Source organism: Carassius carassius, chromosome 10, assembly GCF_963082965.1.
Source record: "Carassius carassius chromosome 10, fCarCar2.1, whole genome shotgun sequence".
In the NCBI taxonomy this organism is placed as follows: domain Eukaryota; kingdom Metazoa; phylum Chordata; class Actinopteri; order Cypriniformes; family Cyprinidae; genus Carassius; species Carassius carassius.
In genome coordinates, this window is record NC_081764.1 from 15,444,369 (window position 1) to 15,466,415 (window position 22,047).

General features: G+C 35.5%; 1 protein-coding gene across 9 annotated transcripts in view; it reads left to right on the forward strand.

Annotated features, from left to right (window-relative positions):
- Nucleotides 1–22,047, forward strand: part of LOC132151857 (leucine-rich repeat-containing protein 7-like) — a 153,212-nt gene that overhangs the window by 23,521 nt on the left and 107,644 nt on the right. For 8 of the 9 annotated variants that reach the window (XM_059560318.1, XM_059560325.1, XM_059560324.1 and 5 more), the window contains exon 1: nucleotides 19,796–20,392. The exons of the other annotated variant lie outside the window; for it this stretch is intronic. In XM_059560318.1, coding sequence (XP_059416301.1) covers nucleotides 20,368–20,392 — 25 coding nt within the window. In that variant the 5' untranslated portion in view covers nucleotides 19,796–20,367. Of the gene's footprint in view, nucleotides 1–19,795; nucleotides 20,393–22,047 lie in introns of those variants that run through there. 9 annotated transcript variants of the gene reach the window in all.

Sequence of the window (22,047 nt, forward strand, 5' to 3'; positions counted from 1 at the left end):
TGGCAACAGCGGTAGATGGAGCATAGCTACACCTCAACAGCATGGACAGGAGATAAAGCTTGGAGTCCCTGTAGAGATAGTGTAGTAGGTGGTGTAACACTAGTTCCTGCAGTCAGCCCCCCTTCTTCCTCTCAGACACCCACTCTCAAGACTTACCAGTCTGTGTCTGTTACTTCTTGTGAGTAAGGACTCATAATGACTCTTCTCCTGATCTGTCTGTTGATTGACACATTATTCTGATGTTTGCATTTCAATTCAAGTCAAATGAGATTCTTAAACAAAGGAAATTCATTAAAGTCAGGAAATGTAATGCATACATGCATGTCATGAATCGAGTTTCTATTTGGAAGGTCATTAATTTTTCACTCTATCTCAGTGTAATCTCTTTTTGTTGCAGGCATGTATTTTCTTATCAAGGCAATTAAAAAAGTTGGAGGGCTGTGTAATGCAATCACATAGGGTAATAAAAACCATCTTTGGGCCATGAAATAAAATATTTTGTGCTCAACTTAAGCTTTTGAAATGGCTTAGAAAAAAGCTAATTGTGCTTTTAACATTACGTAATTCTCATATCTATGGCTAGATGAGATTTGTATGCTTCAATCCTGTTCTCCTTCATAATGTTTCCATGACATTCCACTTGGATTGTCTCCATGACATCCCACAATGTTTCCATGGTACCATGAATACCTAAACCTTTCTGCCAGGTTCAGATATGTAAACCAGATTCAGTTCATACCATTATAACAGATCAATAAATAATTGGTGCATACAATTAAAATATTCAAGTTAACTTACAAGGGTTTTTCAGATTTGGCACTTATATGTACAAGGGGGTTGTTGTTGTTGTTATTGCTGTTTCTTTAAGTACGATTTTTTATTTCTTTTTAAAATTTAAAACTAGCCAACTGGTATTAAGCTAGCTTGCTTGTTATAAAGACACAGTGTTAACTGTTTTAGAAACTTCATTTACCTGCCTTTATGATTTTTTTTTCCTTTTTCATATTTTCTTTTAAATATCTTTTATGTGAAATTAGATTTTATTGTTTTACCATTTAGACCCAGGATTTCTATGGTAAAATATGAAAATGCAACATAAAATATTACAATTTTAAAGCCAGGAGTGAACTTATCATAAAACATTAGTATGAAAATGATTTACAAAGATATTTATACAAATTGTGACTGGCCATCAGTGGCATCATTTAAACTTTTTAGTCCATTTTAGTCACATTAAAAAAAAAAAAAAAAGCTACTTTTATCTCACAATTCTGACTTTTTCTCAGAATTTCCAGTTTACATCAGAAAATCTCAAAATTGTGAGAAAAACATTTTGACATAAAATAAGTCAAAATTTCCCTTTTTTAATCGTGTGGCAGAAACAAGCATCCATACAAAAAGTGCTCAGAGTTCAAGAATCTCTCAAATCTGAGTTTTGTTTTCTCTGTTTTTGATGATTATGTGAGAGTTAATTGAGAGTTTTCTCATCACCAGCAATCCTGGCTTACGTTTCACACTTACCCAACCTCTTGCCGAGGCTGGCACAGTCTCAGGACTGCTGGTGAGGCCTGTGGCTTGCTTGTCGTCAAACCTTCATTATACCAGCATGGCAGCACATATCCAGTCTGCCACAATGAGGCGATCCCCTGTGCTTATCTGAGTGGATATAACATCAAGTTGAGGATCTCAGGACCTGAACAGTGTTGCTTTCTTTGTGTGTTTAATGTTATGTAAGATGAGATAATGCATAGTTAAAAATAATTGCATTTCATTTAGTCAAGAGGATCCCTGTTTTTACATTTTACACCGGGGAAAGAATGGAAGGATCAGTTGAAATTAAATACATTCAAATCTTGCCCATTATTCTCATTCAAACGTATGAATTTGAAAGCGATTTTATCAACACAGGACCATCTCTCAGTAGCGGAACAGATACATTCCCCATGACACTCCATGTTCTGTTGAAAATGGCTTAAGAGCTGATCCAAAGAAATATCTTAAATGATTTATTGCATCATGGTGCATCACAGCAGTGGTCTTTGAAAAACTCTAGAGATTCTCTGCTGCATAGAAAAAGATGTTTGCTTAGCATATTACTATTTCATGAGTGTGGTAGGGCCAGCAAGTCAACACGTGACACATGACATATGAATGCATGCATTAAAGGAATCTGTAAAAATAGGGCCTAATGTGCTGTGTTAATATGAAGGAATTTTCTGTATTGGTTTTTCACAGGAGTTGTATTTTGAATTACACATTATATTGAGTTTGAGTGTTAAAGGAAATGTCTGTAAACGTTTCCTCTACTGTTTACTTCTTATAGAATCCAGGACTGTGTTTGGCTTCTGAAAGGGACATTTTGTATAAAATATCTGATTAACATTACAGTTTCCCTGCTGACTGGTTACCAGCAGATTCGTCATGCTCATTTAAACTTTGAAAAATGTAAAACAAAAAATTTTGTCTTTGATAATTGAGTTTTTTGTTATTCGGACATGTAGTTTAAGAAGTGTTTGTCTTAAATGATGTGGTAGAAATCTTGAATGTCTAAATTTGTTCAGTCAATGCTTTTCTGTACTTTAACTTTGCGTTTTTAGTGTTTTTTAGGGGTATATTTTCATCACTGATCACATTTTAGTTCATTGTTATCATACAGAATTGTATTATATTTCCATCTTGATGGATAATAAAGCTAATGTATGTGAATTAAATGTTGCCTTTGCTGCTTAAAGGATGTTTATGGCAGAATGTGTGTCACAACTCAGCACAAGTGAGTCCTTTGAATCATTCACTCTGCCAATTTGTAAAATTGAAGAAAAGAAAAGTTGTTCATGATCTAAAAATGTCTTAGTACTCTTAATGAAATGACACATCTGTACAAATCTTCTAAGAAAGAAGTATTCAAGCACCTTACAAAAAAAACAACTAAAACACTGTTTCATTCATAAACAAAACACTACTGTGTGCTGCCTGCTTTAAAACATTAACACAATTTTAAAAAGCAAAGAAAATAGGAATAAAAACATGTATGACTTGTAGTGTCACTCTTAACAAGTTTGGATTTCTGGGCACAATAAAAGTACATCACAACACGGCCATACGATTTGAATTTATTATTATATTAAAATATTTAAACATGTTCATTATTGTGCTTGTTGAAAATCAGTCTACAGATATGTTTTATTCGATTATTTCTGGTACATCCATAACTCTCATCTAAACAAATCAGATCAGATGTTTAGTTTAACAGTCAGTAGGTTTGAAAGGCTAACCCTGTTTCCTGACTGGAGTGATTTCTGGCTAATAATTGAACAGTAACAAAGGAGAAGGGAAGACAGTGGCTTGGAGCACCCCAGAGACAGTTCTTGGAATACTTTAAGCATAGATTTGCCAAATAGAATTGCCCTGCCAGGCAGACAAGTGAGTAAACCAGTCTGCCTCAGACAGCTGCGATTAGCAGAGATATGTGCTTATGCAGAAAACATTTGTTTGCATTTAAATCCATTTGGCCCCATGCAGTTGTCCAATTCAGTTCCATAAAGGTGAATTATATTGTTGTGCAATTCTTGCTTTGTGCCTCAGGATTCCATGTTACATTCATGCCATCTGTTACACAAGCTGATCTGACACAAATATGCATCTGTTCAACTAGTATGTTAACATTATACTGGAAACTAGCCCCACCTGAAGGGACAAATCACAATGCTTCAAAGTGCATCTACTGTACTGTATGTGTTATGTAACATAAAAGATCATAAAAAGAGAGAGAAAATATGCCCAAAATATAAAGATGACCTGTTACTCAAAAGGCAGTGTGCAAGCGAATTGTAAATACTGACAGTTGATGATATCCTGCTGGGAAAGAGATCAACTTTACAGTTGTTGTGACATCCGATCAAATATAATGTGTGATATTAGGCGAGTAAAACAGGGTACCACAATCTCAGTAACTTTTTGTTGTTGTTGTTGTTGTTGTTTTTGTCCCAGTATGTCCAGTGTACATCTGAATTAATTTTTTATAAAACTAGAAATTATAATTTTGCTTTAATATATATAGATTATATTCAGCTATATATATATATACGGTATATATAGACACTGAGGGTCAAAAGTTTAGAATAATTCAGATTTGTAATGTTTTTGAAAGTATTTTATGCTCACTAAGTCTGCATTTATTTGATCAAAAATGCAGTTAAAACAGTAAAATTGTGAAATATTATTACAATAAAAAAAAATTCAATTTAAATATATTTGAAAATGTAATTTAATCATGTGATGGCAAAGCTCCAATCTTTATTGTCACGTGATCCTTCAGAAATGCTGATCTGGTGCTCAAGAAACATTTCTCATTATTATCAGTATGGAAAACAGTTGAAGCGTCCTGTTTCATATTTTTGTGGAAACTGTGATACATATACGTCTGTCCATCTGTCGTGATTGATCAGTTTAATGCATAAAAAAGAAAAAAAAAATCTTACTCCAAACTTTTTGAATGGTAGTTTATCACAGTTTCCACATCAATGTACAACATTTTAAACATTGCTAATAATAGCAGATGTTTCATAAGCACCAATTAAGAATATTACAAATCATTTCTAAAAGGATCGTGTGACACTGAAGACTGGAGTAATGACTGCTGAAAATTCACATTTGCAAAATAAAAAGAGCTATCTTAAATTGCAATTAAATTCCACAATATTACTATTTTGTGTTTTAGTAAAATAAATGATTTATACATATATGTTACACCGAATGTCTACTGTAATTCAGCCATTCTTGGTCAGTTTGGTCATTTTTGGTCAATGCCTTTGTCTTTGTGAAAAATGTGCTTAGCTGACAAAAGTCGCCATCCTTTTTGTCATTGTTTTGCTCTCATTGAAGAATCTGGACCTAGTTCCTAATCTTGTTGTCCTACACTTCCTCTTCAGGCACTTTTTCCATCTCCACAGCTCTCACCCAGAAAGAATGGAGAGAAGGAGGTTGCTATGGCAACAGAGAGCCCACGGGGAAGCTAAGAACAAATAGTGTTGCAGGGTTGAGATTCCCGCTTCAGATGAGAAGCAGAATTGTGCTTCAGAAGCTTTATATAGACAGAATAATTATGATCTTTCTTTTCAATTTTGCATCTTCATTAAATAAGATGTATAGCGTCTCCTGCTTGGCCGCTGTATGATGGAATTCTGTTGTCAAGCCTGTGTAATGGAACATTAGATAGTGTATTTCAGAAACTCTCGGAGTCTGCACATTTACACCTGCATAAAGGATAAATTTGCATGTCATCACAATGTATTCTCAGGTGTTGGCAAATATTTCTATTTTAGGGTATGTAGACGTACCTTTCAACATTGGATGTGCTCAGGTCTGCCACACAAATAAGGAATTCTATCAGGCCTGATTTTGTGAATAGAAAATATAGCTTTTAATCAGAAAAAAAAAATTGACAGAAAAAGTTTTTTTTTTTTTTTTTTTGAAGTTGTTAGCATCAGTGCTCTGCCATCTAGCTATCTAGCTAGATTTCTTGCATTACTTCCTTAGCAAAAGGGAAAAACAAGGCAGTAAAAAACATTTTCATTGCAAAAATAAACATCAAACTAGAAATTGCACCTTTGGCGCAAAGACAGCACATCCGTTTAAGTTAAATGACACCACTGTTCCTATTGCAGGTATATTTTGACAACTTTCACAACCATGTGACACACAAGGACTGATGGCGTTTGACATGAGTGAAATCAGGTTGAGGAATAAGCTTTATTCGAGACAGAAATCACAAGAGAGTGTTTCTGACTGAGCTGAAACATTTTGGAAAATAAAGGGCCATTTTAGTTTCACACTGGGTGATAATATTCATTTTTTTCTCCCTCTGTTTTATGATGTTGTGTAACAACAAGGAAAGGTGAAATTGAGTTGTTATATGACTGTAATGTCTCTTCACAAACAATCAGTTTTTTTCTGATATTTTCGGAAGGAAATGGTGGGGAATGAATTTTCGAATAGAAGTAAAGAGCCTCAGGGGGAGGCTTTTTAAATACTTTTTGAACAAAAGTATTTTCACCTCAGTGAGTGGAAGAGAGAAGTAGTGTCCAGACACACCTGTGGATCCAGAAAGTGCTGCAAAAGATACACTACAAGCAATACTCATTTCATGTCATCATTAATAACAAAAATGCTCATGTTTTGCTTTTGAATCACTGTGGTTTAAGGTTATGACCCTTTAATGTGTGTGCTCATGCCTTTATTGAGGAAATAAGTCATCTAACACACAATGCAACTGACTGATATTTAATTTGTTTGTGTGTATCTCTGTCACAGCTTTGACTCTTGTGGATGTTACTGTTTAAGCACATAAAAGGCTTGGCTTCAAAGTTTTCACCCACATGTGTAGGTTTTTACCCTGAAAAACAAAAGAAAGAGCGATTAGTAGATGTTATTGTAGTTTGAGTAGAAAGTTAAAGCTTTATGTAAGGCCTAAGAAACTCAGCTATGTTGGCTTTAAATTTTTCTGTACTTTTACACAAAAATGTCATAATTTTTTCCATGTTAGGCCATCCTTAAAAATATTCTTGTTTGCCGTAACCCGACCGACCCTGTTATTTTAGTCCGACCGACTTGCCGGTTGTAAATTTGTGTTAAGACCGACCAATTTTTTTTTTACTCTTCAAACAAATAATACAAAAGCAATGATTTTAATGATTTCAAATAATATGAATTATATTTTAGTAAGTATTGTAAATATATAAATTGCCTAGGCCTACATACAAATGAAGGCTACTAAATAAAAACCCATGACGTCGTCTATGTTTACAATATTGGTTAATGGATGTCACACTATGGCTTGTGCGTTCGTTTTGTCTCATATTCTCATTCACTGTCAGAGTCAACGGTTCGCGCTTGGTAATGATGGACTGCGGCTGCAGTAAACAAAATGTTTGTGGTCACTGTTCAAAGTCATACGGGTTTGGGCACCATAATACATCTAAAAAAATCATTAAAACAGCTCGACACCGCTTTAACTTGGCACAAAGTTCTGGAAAAACTGTGCCCAGATCTTTTCCCTTCTCCCTTCTAAAACCTAAAGTCTAAAAAGTCTAAAACCGTGACCATGTCGACTGTCACTTTATGTTCGAAAATCTATTGCACGAATCGATTGGACCAACCAACACAAGTTTCGAAAACTAAAAAAAGGAAATTGATTTTAACGACCTTCTCTCGGACCGCGTCCAGGTTTTTTTTCATTTATTGGAACATGCGTCACACAGAAACACACCAGTGATGCACGGGTTGATCCAAAATGAGCGGGTGCCTGTGGTCACCCGCGGTTACGAGTCATCCAAAAATATTTTTAATGATATTCGGGTCGCGGTCTATCGGGTCCTTTGAAATAAAGATGCCAATTAAACCTTTGTAATTTATATAGTACTATACACGATTTTGAAATATATAGGCCTACACTTTATTGGCTGAATAACTGGCGCAAATAGAGTGACAACCTGTCCTGCTTTACGTTGTACAGCAATTTTACCCTTTGTCCCGCCTCACGCAAATTGAGCATCTGTCCCGCTTTTTCATTCGACCCTGCCTAATAAATACACGGATACGTCCATAGGCGTAGTGTTAACTTATGTCCAATAGTTCAGAGGAGAGAAATAAAAGCGTTTGTCGATAGGCAATCAAACTGTTGACGCGCGTGCTGTTCGGTCAGGTTAATGGCCACGAAAAAGAGAAGATGCACTTTTAATAGCGAATGGACCGCAGCATACTCTTGATTAAGACCTGTAGATGGTGAAGCAGAGAGAGCTTTTTTTCTGTGGGACATGGAGGAGAATACGACGTGAAGCGACATGGTGCATGTGAGTACCACAGAAAAAAAGCACATCATCAAGAAACATGCAAATCAGTGCAATCGTTTTTCAATAAACCAAATGCCCCACAGGCTGACAAAGTTTGGGCAGCAGAAGTGATGAGCATTTTTATCATGCCGTACATGACTGCAGTAACAAGTTTGCCCCAGTCATTTTTCCAGATTCTGAAATAGCTAAGAAAAAAGCTGTAGAAACTTTGGATGATATTTTGGGTCAGGTAGTGTCTTAATCTTTTAGTCGGTGGGTTTAAAAAAGAAATATAGGCGATATATTACAGAAAGCTTGAAATGTCTACTTTTAAATGAACATATTCAAACCAAAATAAATAGGCTACTCTCTGATTATGTAATCCATATGAAATGTGCATTTCTCTCTGGCGTTCATGGTGACTCCGCATCGTGAACTTCATCTTAGCAGCGACACAGAAAACACCAGTTTATTATTAAACAATCAAATGTCTCCTTGCTAATTTAGACACATGCATAATCATTACTTTAACTGGTTCTTTGTGGCAAGCCTTATGTGTGTGGTCATAACGCTTATTATCCTGTAGGCTAAAGCCTATTTAAGTAATTATATTAATATAAAGGGGCGACGCATTTACTACTTTTAAAAAATGCGAGTCAGGAAGCGGGTCGGGTAAAATATTTTATTTTCATTTTTTTGCGGTCCGAGTTGCGGGCGGGTTAGTTGAAAACACCGGTCGGGTGCGGGTTGTTTATACATTGACCTGCGCATCACTGTCGGACACACACGCATAACAGCAAATAATACTTCTGCACAATGTTCCTCTTTTTACATCAGAAATCTGGATTCTGCCAGTATTCAGAGACAGTCTCATGCATACAGATACAGATTTTGACTTGAATCGCCTACATATGCAATGTTTTGTTGTTGTTGACATTTCTAATCGTAAGCACAGCCATGTTGAAGCTTGCAGTAAATGTTTTGCATTGTTATGGCAGTCCACTTTGCTTATTGTTTTTCGAGAATGTTGCACTCCTGTTTGTCATTGTGCACAAAACTTCACGCCAATAAATCATCAGGTGTGGTCTATAGCCTATAGTCTGCATCAAAATGAGGTTTGCAATGATGCGCCCGAAGGCACGGGTTGAAGGCCCAGTCAGTTACGTCACGATATGCTAATTTGTTTAAATTCATACCTATGTAATCACCATCACCAAAATGTACTTCTTTTTTTTTACATTGAAACTTGAAAAAAAAAAATAGACCTACCTACCGACCCTTTTTTTTTTTACTGTTACTGCAAACCAAAATATTTTTAAGGATGGCCTCCTTTCAACATATCTTTTGATTCCTCTCTGAAGTGAGATTTTAACAGTGTCTTAAGCTCCAAAAAGGGCAGAAAGCAGCATAAAAGTATCCTGAATTAAACATTTTTATATTTCCCAGAACAAATGATAGCCAACCTTTTACATAGGTCAACCAGAATAAACAAGCATTTTGTCACAGTATATAGGGTAAACTATCACACAATCTACCATTAACCAGCCTATTATTTAAATATAATTTAAATTTTTAAATAGAATTTGAAACAATGATAAAGCACAAAAGTATAACAAATAATTATCCTCAATGAAACCATTGTCCTGAGAACACAGAACAGCAATTTAGTTTACTACATTGAATGTATAGTGTGGATTTTTTACTTGTTTCCCCAATAGAAATTACAAAAATGTGTGTATCTTTTCCCTCTATGTCCCAATCTGTTTCACTTATGAATCGTCTAAATAATCACCAAATACTTTATTACGTGAAGTGCAAGAGGCTGATTGTTTGAATGGAAAAGTGGAGAGTGTAGTGGTAGCCATTGGGATTAATTATGATCAACTCCCTTAGAATCTATATATTATCATGGGTCTGAATTCTTTTAATTACTGTTCTGTAAAAAGTTCACTTTCATTTCACCTCCAACAATAATTTGTTTGATCATAATTGAGGATCTCTGGAAATGATTGGATATGTATGCTGAGTAGGATAACATTTGCTTTGCTATTATATATATAAATGTAATTTAATTAAATTTTATATATATATATATATATATATATATATATATATATATATATACAGCATATATTATCATCAATATCGCTAAAAGATATTTAGTTTCATATAAGGAATGGTTTGGTTATTTTAAATGGTTTGATCAGTTTAATACTCGCAAACATCACTTTCTTGTTCAATTTTATTTTACAATTTTTTCTATCATTTTTCGACAATGGAGTTAGCGGTATTGTAACTACATATAATTTTAGGAGCCTTAATTCTAGTTTGATTAATTAAAAATAACATTAATATAAATGAAATAATGTGAATGTGAAAGGATGTAAAAAGATCATTAATCTCCCTGTTCTTGTGGATAAACTGATACATTAATATTCTTCCCCCTTTTTATATGGTTTCTCTTATGTTTGACTAAACTGGCATATTTAGTGTCATTTTATTGATATGTTCTGTTCTGCAGCATTCAGAAGGATGTCTGTTAGGTAAAATAAGGTGAAAGAATAAAGAGACAGATCTCTGGGTGTGTAATATATTTTAGGAGCAGGTACATTTCATTGTCACTTCAGAGTGTTCACTTCAGTTAGCTGATTTGACAGTCTCATGAAACTGAGAAGACTCTGCTAGCAGCATATTTAAAAGACATAAAGCTTCTCGCTGAGGTGCTATGCCAAGATCCTGATCTAAGCACTAAAGGGACCCAGAAGATAGAGATGGGCTGTGAAGATCTTTAATGAAGTAGTCACTACTTGAGTATCTAAGTGGGGATTTTTATAAAACCAATAAATAAATAAATAAATGCAAATTAGCCCAGTGTCAGCGGTTGTCAGCATTGTACACCTTGAGCCTGTATGGCTTACAGACATATAAAGTATTTACATCTGAGCATTAGAAAGGTGCATGTTTGATGCTTCATTTGCATAGTGGATGCCTAAAGCATGTTCAAGACTCATGCTAAGTTTAGAAACTACATTTTCTTTCAATTTAACATTTTCTTTTTATTTAGAAGCTACATTTTCTTTTCTTTTTGGTTGGTATTTTTTAATTCTGAATAGTGAAGAATATTTTTCGATTTGTTGTGAGGTGTCAAAGAGATAGTTCACCCAAAAATATAAAAAAATATATTAAAAAATATAAATTATTTACTCTCCCCCATATTGTTTAAAAATTGTATGATATTTTTCTGTGGAACATAAAAGAAGGTACTTGGAGAAATATTTTATCCAAACAATAGAAATCAAAGGGCTCCAATGTTGTTTGGTTCACTACATTCTTCAAAATATCTTCTATGTTCTACAGAAGAATTAAATTTTGGTTTGGAGCCAGATGAGTGTTAATGATCTTTTTTTAATATTAAAATTTTTTATTGTGACCTGTACCCATACTGTAGTATACATTAGAAGGACAACATTTTGATTCTGCAAACATTATCCTGCTAATGGACATGCATCAATTATAATGTTATAAAAATTGTTTTTACTGTACACTTGAACAATTCCCTGTCTTAGTAATGCCATGAACTTTAGAACATAAAGGAACTTTAAAGAAAATTGTCTTTGCTTTCAAAGCAAGTACATAAGAATGGCATTTTGTTATTTTTAAGGTAGTTAGACCACAGAACAATATATTTATATATATATATATATATATATATATATATATATATATATATATATATATATATATATATATATATATATATATAGACAGAGAGAGAGAGAGAGAGAGAGAGAGAGATTCAGAATAGATTCATATAGGTTACTCTCAAATGCACTTTTACAAGTTCACAGTTCAAGATTCAAGGTACTATCAGGACATTTTTATCCAGTGGGCTTGGATGGGGGGTCATGGACAAATGTACAAAAACGATTCCAAAAAAGTTGGGACACTGTACAAATTGTGAGTAAAAAAGGAATGGAATAATTTAAATATGTCATAAACTTATATTTTATTCACAATATAATATAGATACCATATCAAATGTTGAAAGTGAGACATTTTGAAATGTCAAATATTGTCTCTTTTTGGATTTTGAAAGTTGGGATAGGTAGCAATAAGAGGCCGGAAAATGTACATATAAGGAACAGCTGGAGGACCAATTTGCAACTTATTAGGTCAAATGGCAACATGATTGGGTTTAAAAAGAGCCTCTCAGAGTGGCAGTGTCTCTCAGAAGTCAAGATGGGCAGAGGATTACCAATTCCCCCAATGCTGGGGCGAAAAATAGTGGATCAATATCAGAAAGGAGTTTCTCAGAGAAAAATTCCAAAGAGTTTGAAGTTATCATCATCTACAGTGCATAATATCATCCAAATATTCAGAGAATCTTGAACCATCTCTGTGCGTAATGGTCAAGGCCGGAAAACCATACTGGATGCCCGTGATCTTCGGGTCCTTAGATGGCACTGCATCACATAAAGGAATGCTACTGTAATGGAAATCACAACATGGGCTCAGGAATACTTCCAGGAAACATGGTCGGTGAACACAATCCACCGTGCCATTCGCCGTTGCCGGCTAAAACTCTATAGGTCAAAAAAAGAAGCCATATCTAAACATGATCCAGAAGTGCAGGCGTTTTCTCTGGGCCAAGGCTCATTTAAAATGGACTGTGGCAAAGTGGAAAACTGTTCTGTGGTCAGACGAATCAAAATGTGAAGTTTGACGCCATGTCATCCGGACTACATTTACATTTAGCAGACGCTTTTATCCAAAGCGACTTACAATTGCTATATATGTCAGAGGTCGCACGCCTCTGGAGCAACTAGGGGTTAAGTGTCTTGCTCAGGGACACATTGGTGTCTCACAGTGGATTCGAACCCGGGTCTCTCACGCCAAAGACGTGTGTCTTATCCACTGCGCCAACACCACCCCTAAACTAAAGAGGACAAGGACAACCCAAGTTGTTATCAGCGCTCAGTTCAGAAGCCTGCATCTCTGATGGTATGGGGTTGCATGAGTGCGTGTGGTATGGGCAGCTTACACATCTGGAAAGGCACCATCAATGCTGAAAGGTATATCCAAGTTCTAGAACAACATATGCTCTCATCCAGACATTGTCTCTTTCAGAAAAGACCTTGAATTTTCCAACATGAAATTTTACAACATCACCTAAGACAGTTGAGCAACTAGAAGCCTGTATTAGACAAGATGGGACAACATTCCTATTCCTAAACTTGAGCAACTTGTCTCCTCAGTCCCCAGACGTTTGCAGACTGTTATAAAAAGAAGAGGGGATGCCACACAGTGGTAAACATGGCCAACTTTTTTGAGATGTGTTGATGCCATGAAATTTAAAGATGTGTTGATGCCATTTTTCCCTCAAAATGATACATTTTCTCAGTTTAAACATTTAACATGTCATCTATGTTGTATTCTAAATAAAATATTGAAATTTGAAACTTCCACATCATTGCATTCTGTTTTTATTCACAATTTGTGTCCCAACTTTTTTGGAATCGTGTTTGTATAAAATATCTAAAAGTTTATTTACATATTTCTGAAGACCTGAACAAACATTTAACTAATTATCAGCTGAGCATAATATATTACTCAAATTTTGATTAATGACATTATTAAGTTGTGAAAGCTGTGGCTTACTGGCTTTAAAGAAACATAATTTAAAAAAAATTTCTAGACCAGGACTGATATGTTGCCCAAACATTGTGTTGTGTCTACATTCGAAGGTGTCAGACCTCTGAACGAAAACTTTCAATAAAATAAACATAAATATGAAAATGGGAAGACTAAAGTGTCAAAAGGGATGTTGTACTATAACTGAATGGGTGTTTGTTGTCCTCTAGGCACTACACACATATTACCACTAGTTTCTCTTATTTTGTCTGTTCATATAGAGACTGCTGTGCTGTTATTAGACTGCTTTATTGCTCTCTAGCGTATTAATGTGGAATCATTAATTTGATCTTTGCCCACCCCTAAACGTTGCATAAAACAATATGTTGGTTGTTTTACAAGTTGGTTTGATAGTCTCATCCAGTTTAAGGTGAGGTTTCTTGGCTAAAAAAAACTGCAGAATGGATTAGACATTATGGTAGTAGTCAAAAATAGTAATTTGGTGGACTTGATGAACTGAAAAGATAATTGGTTTCTTGGTTTTACCAGTTTCTAACTGAAGTTGATTCTAACCATTACAATGACAGTGAATATGATAATCTTTGGATCAACTGATGTTTTTCGTTGTTCTTATAATTGAAATGATGTATAAAACAAGAACGAAATATAGATCCCTCTGTACCAACAGTGTAACAAGGGAGGTCATTACATTTTCAGCTAACAATATCAATAGCCCTTTATGTCCGACAAAATATAATAAGTTGAACACAGCATAAGTAGAATAAATACAAGTATAAATAAATACAGTACAGATGAAAAAATAAAACAGTATTGTTTGTGGGACAGATGCAGTGCAAATTAGAATCCCATTATCAGCTTTAGTCTGGTGTTGTATACTGAAGGTGATTTTTAACAAAAAATGGGATTTAAGTATCTGAATCAGGGATTGGGCTGTTATTCTCATAATTTTTTTTAACTCAGACTGTATGATCATGTAAATATGTGATTTAAAACATGGTTTACTTTGGTATGTCACAATATGCAAGACAAGGCCTGCAATTTGCCAGTCTCCTGTAAACGAGAATTAACAAGATGCTTTAATTATGGTCCAAAATTAAGAAATTGCATATTCCTGCACAACCAGAACACATCATTCAGTACATAACCGGAAGCTGAGAGCGACTTGAACATGGAACATTTTTTTTCTTGGAAGGATGTGAAAATGTTCGTGATTTCTCATCTGCCAACAAAGGATTACACAACCAAATGTCCTAAAAGTAGGCTAATAGGAAGACAGACGAAAATAAACAGACCAAAGTGCTGCTTGACCAAAAAAGAATGAAGGAAACTGAGAGTTTTAAGAAGCTGACACAGGTTGTTTTCCTTCTGCATGTAAGGTAAAAATATCATGGTGAGTCCGAAGTCTTGCTGAAGTTCTGGACTCTTCTGGACCCACTTCACAGAATAGCTCAGAGGAGAACAATAACACAAGTAGACAGTCTGAAGTTCAGGATGGAGATGTATGGAAGTAAAATAATGACTTATGTCTTTGAAACAAAAAAGCATGCCGAATAGCACTATCTGAAAAAATAATGCATTGAATTAACAGTACTTGCATTTTAATGCCTTGTATTTCCAGGGCTTGCATCTTTAGGTCCTGAAATGTAATATAGTTGTTCGTTTAAGCTGTGAATATTTCAATTAAAAATACTTCACACACTTTTTCATAATAAAAAAATCAATAATTCATATTCACGTTCCAGAATTCACTTCCAAAATATTAAATCGGTTAAAAATACGATGTATAATATTCAACAGGCAAATTTCGGTCCATTTTATTTCACTTTCCAAATTCGCTTCCACAAATTCAAAGGTTAAAATTCGGCAGATAATTCGCCCTTTCACATCCGGGAGCTGCAGGAATAGCAGTAGAGCACAGAGATATGATCTCTATCTACTGTCAGTCGCTCACCAACAGGTGGTGCAAGCGGCTGTTAAATAAGGCCAAAGCAACAGGTGGATTAAGTAATACAGTTACAAAAACTGATCTGCAGAAATTAAGCAAGCGCTAAGTAGAAGTTTTGATTATCGGGGCATGTGGAAAAGCTGATTGTGCGTATGTTTATTTCAACCTCTTTTCTGTTACCAAGTAAGCAGCATTCAAAGGAGATTATAATGGTGTTTTACCCAACGCTGAATTACAGAACTAACATTACATCTAAGGAAGACATATATTGCTTTCGGTTGTTTAGTTTGCCTAACTTTGTGTCATGGCTTGTGAGTCGCTGTGCTGTAATACTGGGGATCCCCTCACGTCACACTCCAGGATTCCCCGATGACGAGTAACGCTTCTCAGTCAATTAATACTGTGATATAAGACCTCAGATCTCAGAATAGATTTTATTGATGATTATGCAAACTATATAGACAGTTAAGCAGATGTAAAATATGAACGAACGCTCAAGGTTTCACGCGGTTTCCCTCAGAAATCTGTTAAAGAAAAGAAAACACGTGGCTCAGCGCACTAACAGTGACAGCGATTTAAAGACAAACTCACATCTTACTGATGATGCAAACTATATACAGACAGATGTGGATATGAACGCAAGTTACGGAACAAGAAAAAGTGCATGTTATATATATAAAATAATTTATTTAATTTATTTAAAAAATAATTAATGAATGAATAAGGGGCCATTCAGATATCGCGCCTAATAACGCGTGGAAAAGGCTATGTGCGCCGCTTTCTCCTTTTTTCCAAAGTGCTCGGGCAGAAGCGCTCCTGAGGCTAAGCAACAATGACGCGCTCTCTCCATGAAGACGCGGAAATTTCAGCAAAGGATAAATGGATTTGCAGCACAAAAAAATCGCTTTCCATATATAATATTCCATGTATAAGGCAATCCATATACAGCTATGATCAGCAGTTACTTCATCTTGGCTGAGCTTTCAACGTTGTTACGGGAAAGGATGAAGCTGAACGTTTAGTTCTTGTCACATGACCCGCGGTGCGCTTCCGGCATTCTGAAAGTTGAGATGTTTTTAACTCGATGCTGTTCGGACGCGCCTGGAAAAAACGGGCGCGTCGCACCGCGTGCGCATCGCGACCGCGTCGCTTCCATTATGAGCGCGCATACCGCGCGCCTACATTGGAAATAACGAACTTGAGCATGCAAAAGACGCGATAAGTGAACGCCCCCTAAGAACTGCGGTCTTCTACAGTACTTCAAATATGCCGTGGAGAATCACAGAAAGTGACCGAATTCAAGAACATTGTTGCAGCATCTCTCATGCAACGAATAAACACCGCTAACTTGGAGAATACAGTGAAAACTCCTCTTTTCGCGTCTGCCCTAGACCCTCGGCACAAACATTTCAGGTTTCTCGATGAAAACATGAGAGAATTAAGAAAAACTTTATTTGAACATTATCAGAACATTTTCCTTGATGCAAGTGGTGCGGATGCAGCCGCCGTCACCAACGATGAAGAGGATGCAATAACAACTCGTAGGAAAAGGCTGGAAAAGGCTGAGCCAGTACTTCAGCGATGATTACAGAGAGTCCAGCCGAGACGAGTGGGAACAGTTCTTGCTGGAGCCATGTATTCCATGTATTCCACCAGATGAGGATCCATCCCATTCAGTGGTGAAACGAAAACACGAAGCGCTTCACAAAACTTATTCGCTTAGCACACCGTTATTTGTGAGTCCCGACAACGTCTGTGTCATCAGAGCGCGTTTTCTCCACGGCCGGCCTTATTGTTAACAGACTAAGGAGCCGACTTTCCCCCGATCATGTTTACATGCCCGTATTTCTTAACAAGAACATTTGAAAGAATAGAAAAAAAGAAAAAAAGATTTGCTGACAGTTTAAAAGTTAAGTGTACAATAGCCTAATTGCTGCAGGCTGCTTTACGTTTTTTCTTTGTTCACTTATTATTATTTTTTTGCTTTTAATCTGTACTTTTATTTGTTTGCACGCATTGTTAAAGGTTTTCAGCTACAAAACACGATGTGTAATGTTCAAGCTTATTGTGTGTAAGCTTGTTCAAAATGACGAAAACAAATGTTGCTGAAAAATGTCTGACTCATTAAACTTAATTTAAATAAACGAATATTCGAATATTCTTTTTTTTTTGTTAGCTCAAATAGTCGAATGTGATATTTGTGGAAAACGCCCATCCCTAGTAAGTCAGTCTTGTATCTAGCAATGTACTACAACTGTTGGAACATGAAAACCCTTTCCAGGGATCTTTAATATGTAAATGATTGTATACTGTAAATATATGAAGGGAGGTATTGGCAAAATCTCACCTGTAGAAAATCACTATGAGAAATACAAGATTAAGAATTTGACTGTGTTATTTAAAATTTTAATTAAAACACATTGGACCTTTTAACCCAGTCAGTGGAATTGTCAGACGGTCCCTTGGGTGCGGTAGCACGTCAATAATTTCTTCAGTTTACATTTTCAGAATATACCTAGATTGTTTTTAACTCATTTTTTATGTTAATATAAATTGGTTGCATATTGTTAAAACTAATCATGGTATTGATATCTTTGTGTGACTGTCGACTTTATAGATCAGTGGTAATGGAAATCAATTATAAAGAAAATGCAGCGCATTGGATTCTTTTTGACCCCATTTGCTTGCCTGTATATAGTTTGCATAATCCTCAATAAAATCTATTCTGAGATCTGAGGTCTTATATCACAGTATTAATTGACTGAGAAGCGTTACTCGTCATTGGGGAATCCTGGAGTGTGACGTGAGGGGATCCCCAGTATTACAGCACAGCGACGCACAAGCCATGACACAAAGTTAGGCAAACTAAACAACCGAAAGCAATATGTGTCTTCCTTAGATGTAATGTTAGTTCTGTAATTCAGCGTTGGGTAAAACACCATTATAATCTCCTTTGAATGCTGCTTACTTGGTAACAGAAAAGAGGTTGAAATAAACATACGCACAATCAGCTTTTCCACATGCCCCGATAATCAAAACTTCAACTTAGCGCTTGCTTAATTTCTGCAGATCAGTTTTTGTAACTGTATTACTTAATCCACCTGTTGCTTTGGCCTTATTTAACAGCCGCTTGCACCACCTGTTGGTGAGCGACTGACAGTAGATAGAGATCATATCTCTGTGCTCTACTGCTATTCCTGCAGCTCCCGGATGTGAAAGGGCGAATTATCTGCCGAATTTTAACCTTTGAATTTGTGGAAGCGAATTTGGAAAGTGAAATAAAATGGACCGAAATTTTCCTGTTGAATATTATACATCGTATTTTTAACCGATTTAATATTTTGGAAGTGAATTCTGGAACGTGAATATGAATTATTGATTTTTGAATTATGAAAAGGTGTGAGAAATATTTTTAATTGAAATATTCACAGCTTAAATGAACAACTATATAAAATTTCAGGACCTAACAATGCAAGCCCTGGAAATTCAAGGCATTAAAATGCAAGTACTGTTAATTCAATGCATTATTTTTCAGTTAGTGCTATTCAGCATGCTTTTTTGTTTCAAAAACATAAGTCATTATTTTGCTTCCATAGAGATGAGTCTGTCGTCACAGAGTAGCAACTTATTATGAATTGTTAGCACATTATCTATTGTAAAAAAAAAAATTGGAATTTAGTGTTTTCCTGCCAGTTGTCATTGAGAGTGACTGACACTTGATGGTCATTAAAAATTTTTAAATAAATGTGTAAAAATAAATGAATGAATAAAGCTCTTTTCTATGTGTGTTCATAAATTGTATTAATTTGTAAGTGTTTAATTAATTTGTATATTTGGAATAGTTATATTACTAATAACAGTGTCTGCCACAGGGAAAAAATGCTTTTTCTAAGCTGCTGTATATAAAAAACAAAAGGTGGCTGAATTTAGATAGCTGAGGCAGTCATTACTTTCTCTAAATTAATTAGCTTTTTAGCACCCCTCTGAATAGTCTATTAAGCCCCCCTTAGCGCCCCCCCCCCCCTCCCCAAATAAAAAAAATCGCCAATGGTCCTGAACCAATAGCATTACTTACTATTTAAGTTAATAATAACACGCATGTAAACATTGTCATTATCATCTAATAATTGGGACTACAAAGTCTTGTGGCCGTATTTAGTTTGTTGTATATTTTGGTTTATTTAGTTACCATGGAAAAGTTTTGCGGTTGTAGTGAGTGACACATTTCTCCATCTAAAATATATATATTACAATGAGCAGATGGGCGGAATAGGCCTACCGGAGTCACGTCATACCGGTTCTCCTCTCTTTCTATGCTTCACTCTCTCCGCACGTTCTCTCTCTCTCTCTGTCAGACCACTCCTCTCTCCTCTCTCCTCTCTTCCTATCACCTCCACTAATGATCCTCCTCTCCGGTACCGGGGACAGAGTCTCGCGCCGCGCTCGTGTGAGCCTGAGGGACTGTATCTGCTGTTTTACCGCGCCGGATTTGACCCATCAAACAGAAATAGTGGACAAGATGGATAGAATTCAAGAAGAAGCGCGCGGGCCGTAGCTACAGACTCTATCCCGTCACGACATGTCACTTGTCATGACACAGCCGTCTATGAGCTTCACTGAATATGCGTAACGAGAGAAGCAGATACGATTTCATCGTTGGCAATGAACTTGAATTTCCATTCCTCCACATTAACAGGAGGACATGGCTCAACACACATTCTATTCCTAAATGATTTGGAACATAATTCCTGTTTTTGCATAATCTCAGTAAGACATCGGTAGAGCAGTTTGTGAGTGCACAGCGCATTATGTCCGTCCAGTGCTGCATTGATGTAAGGGAAACGCTGGAGCGGAGCACAGACCGAACCGTCGTGTGATGTGACTCGTGTCTCAGCTGGGATTACTGCTGGAATACCAAACAGTCTGTAGAAACAGTCTAGTCTAATGGACAATTACTCAACGCTTCAGTGTAAGTAACCATACCAATTCGTTTTAATGCTTATATTGAAATGGTGGTGTAACTGGTAGCTAATATGGGGTAATATTCACTTAGGGTGCAATCTAAAGGCCCCCCAGTATAAATGTGTTGGTTTCTGGTTACAAAGTGAATGTAGCTTGAAATAAATAAATACATTTATATATATATATATATATATATATATATATATATATATATATATATATATATATATATATATATATATATTGAATATTAATAGAGCAACACAATTAGTTTTACACAAAGCTGTTTTGATTATTATGGAGTAAACATCCCTGAGACACACTTTAAAAAAAAAAAAAAAAAAAAAAGATTATATATATATATATATATATATATATATATATATATGTATATATATATATATATATATGTATATATATATATGTATATATATATATATATATATATATATATATATATATATGTATGTATATATATATATATAAATATATATGTATATATATTTAAAATTAAAAAGATATATAATTTATTTATTTTAAAAAGTTTGAATTTTGCAGATTTTGTCAAATTCCGTTTTTTTGTCATTGTATGCAGTGACCTTAGATTGGTGGTGCAGTGCATATAGTGACAAACAGATGTTTGCTGCAGTGGTGTCAGTTGGTATTTAGAGTTTTGAGAGATGATAAATTCAAAACTGCCTCTTACTTTGCCTTTTAAATTGATTTGCCTGACTGCTCTTACAGTAGACCCCGCTAAAATGTTTCACAGATTCACTGCAGCTTTACTTGTACAGGTTAAATTAGTTTTGTATGATACCTAGTAGCATCTCATCACGACTCAGTAGCCTCAAGTGATTTAGAGCTTGACATGTAGCCTAGGGAACTCTCACAGTCTTTTTATTACGGTGGCCGAGAAAGCTCAACACATGCAAATTGAAAAAACATCAGCAATTGAAGAAAACATCTTCATCAGTTTGACAACACAAGTGTTGCAAACCATCACAACACATGCATATAACGAAACACGCTGCAAATCATCACAACACATGCATATAGCGAAATGCGCTGCAAATCATCACAACACATGCATATAGCGGAACGCGTTGCAAATCATCACAACTAATGCATATAGCGAAACGCGCTGCAAATCATCACAACTAATGCATATAGCGAAACGCGCTGCAAATCCTCACAACACATGCAAATTAAGAATAAATTAATGAAGCATTGCAAATTTATTTTCATTAACCTTGAAATTATATTTAGCTGAGGATATCAAAGTTAGCCATCTTAATTAAAGTTTTACATTTAATCATGTAATTATTCAGCTAATTCAGGCTAATAATATCCCAAATATAAAGGAATCATGTTTAAAAAAACCCCATGAAAAAAAAACCCTCACCTTTCAGTTCACCAATAACTCCACTGACCAGTATCCACTGCACGATAAACAAATCCCAGCCGGGTCCGACACTTTTTCAGGTTTCGTCGAAAACATTTCCATTGTGGTCAGTGCTATTTGCAGCGCTTTTGATAATTGCATGTGTTGTGAGGATTTGCAGCACGTTTCGTTATATGCATGTGTTGTGAAGGATTTGCAGTGCGTTTTGCTATATGCATGTGTTGTGGTGATTCGCAGCACGTTTCGCTATATGCATGTGT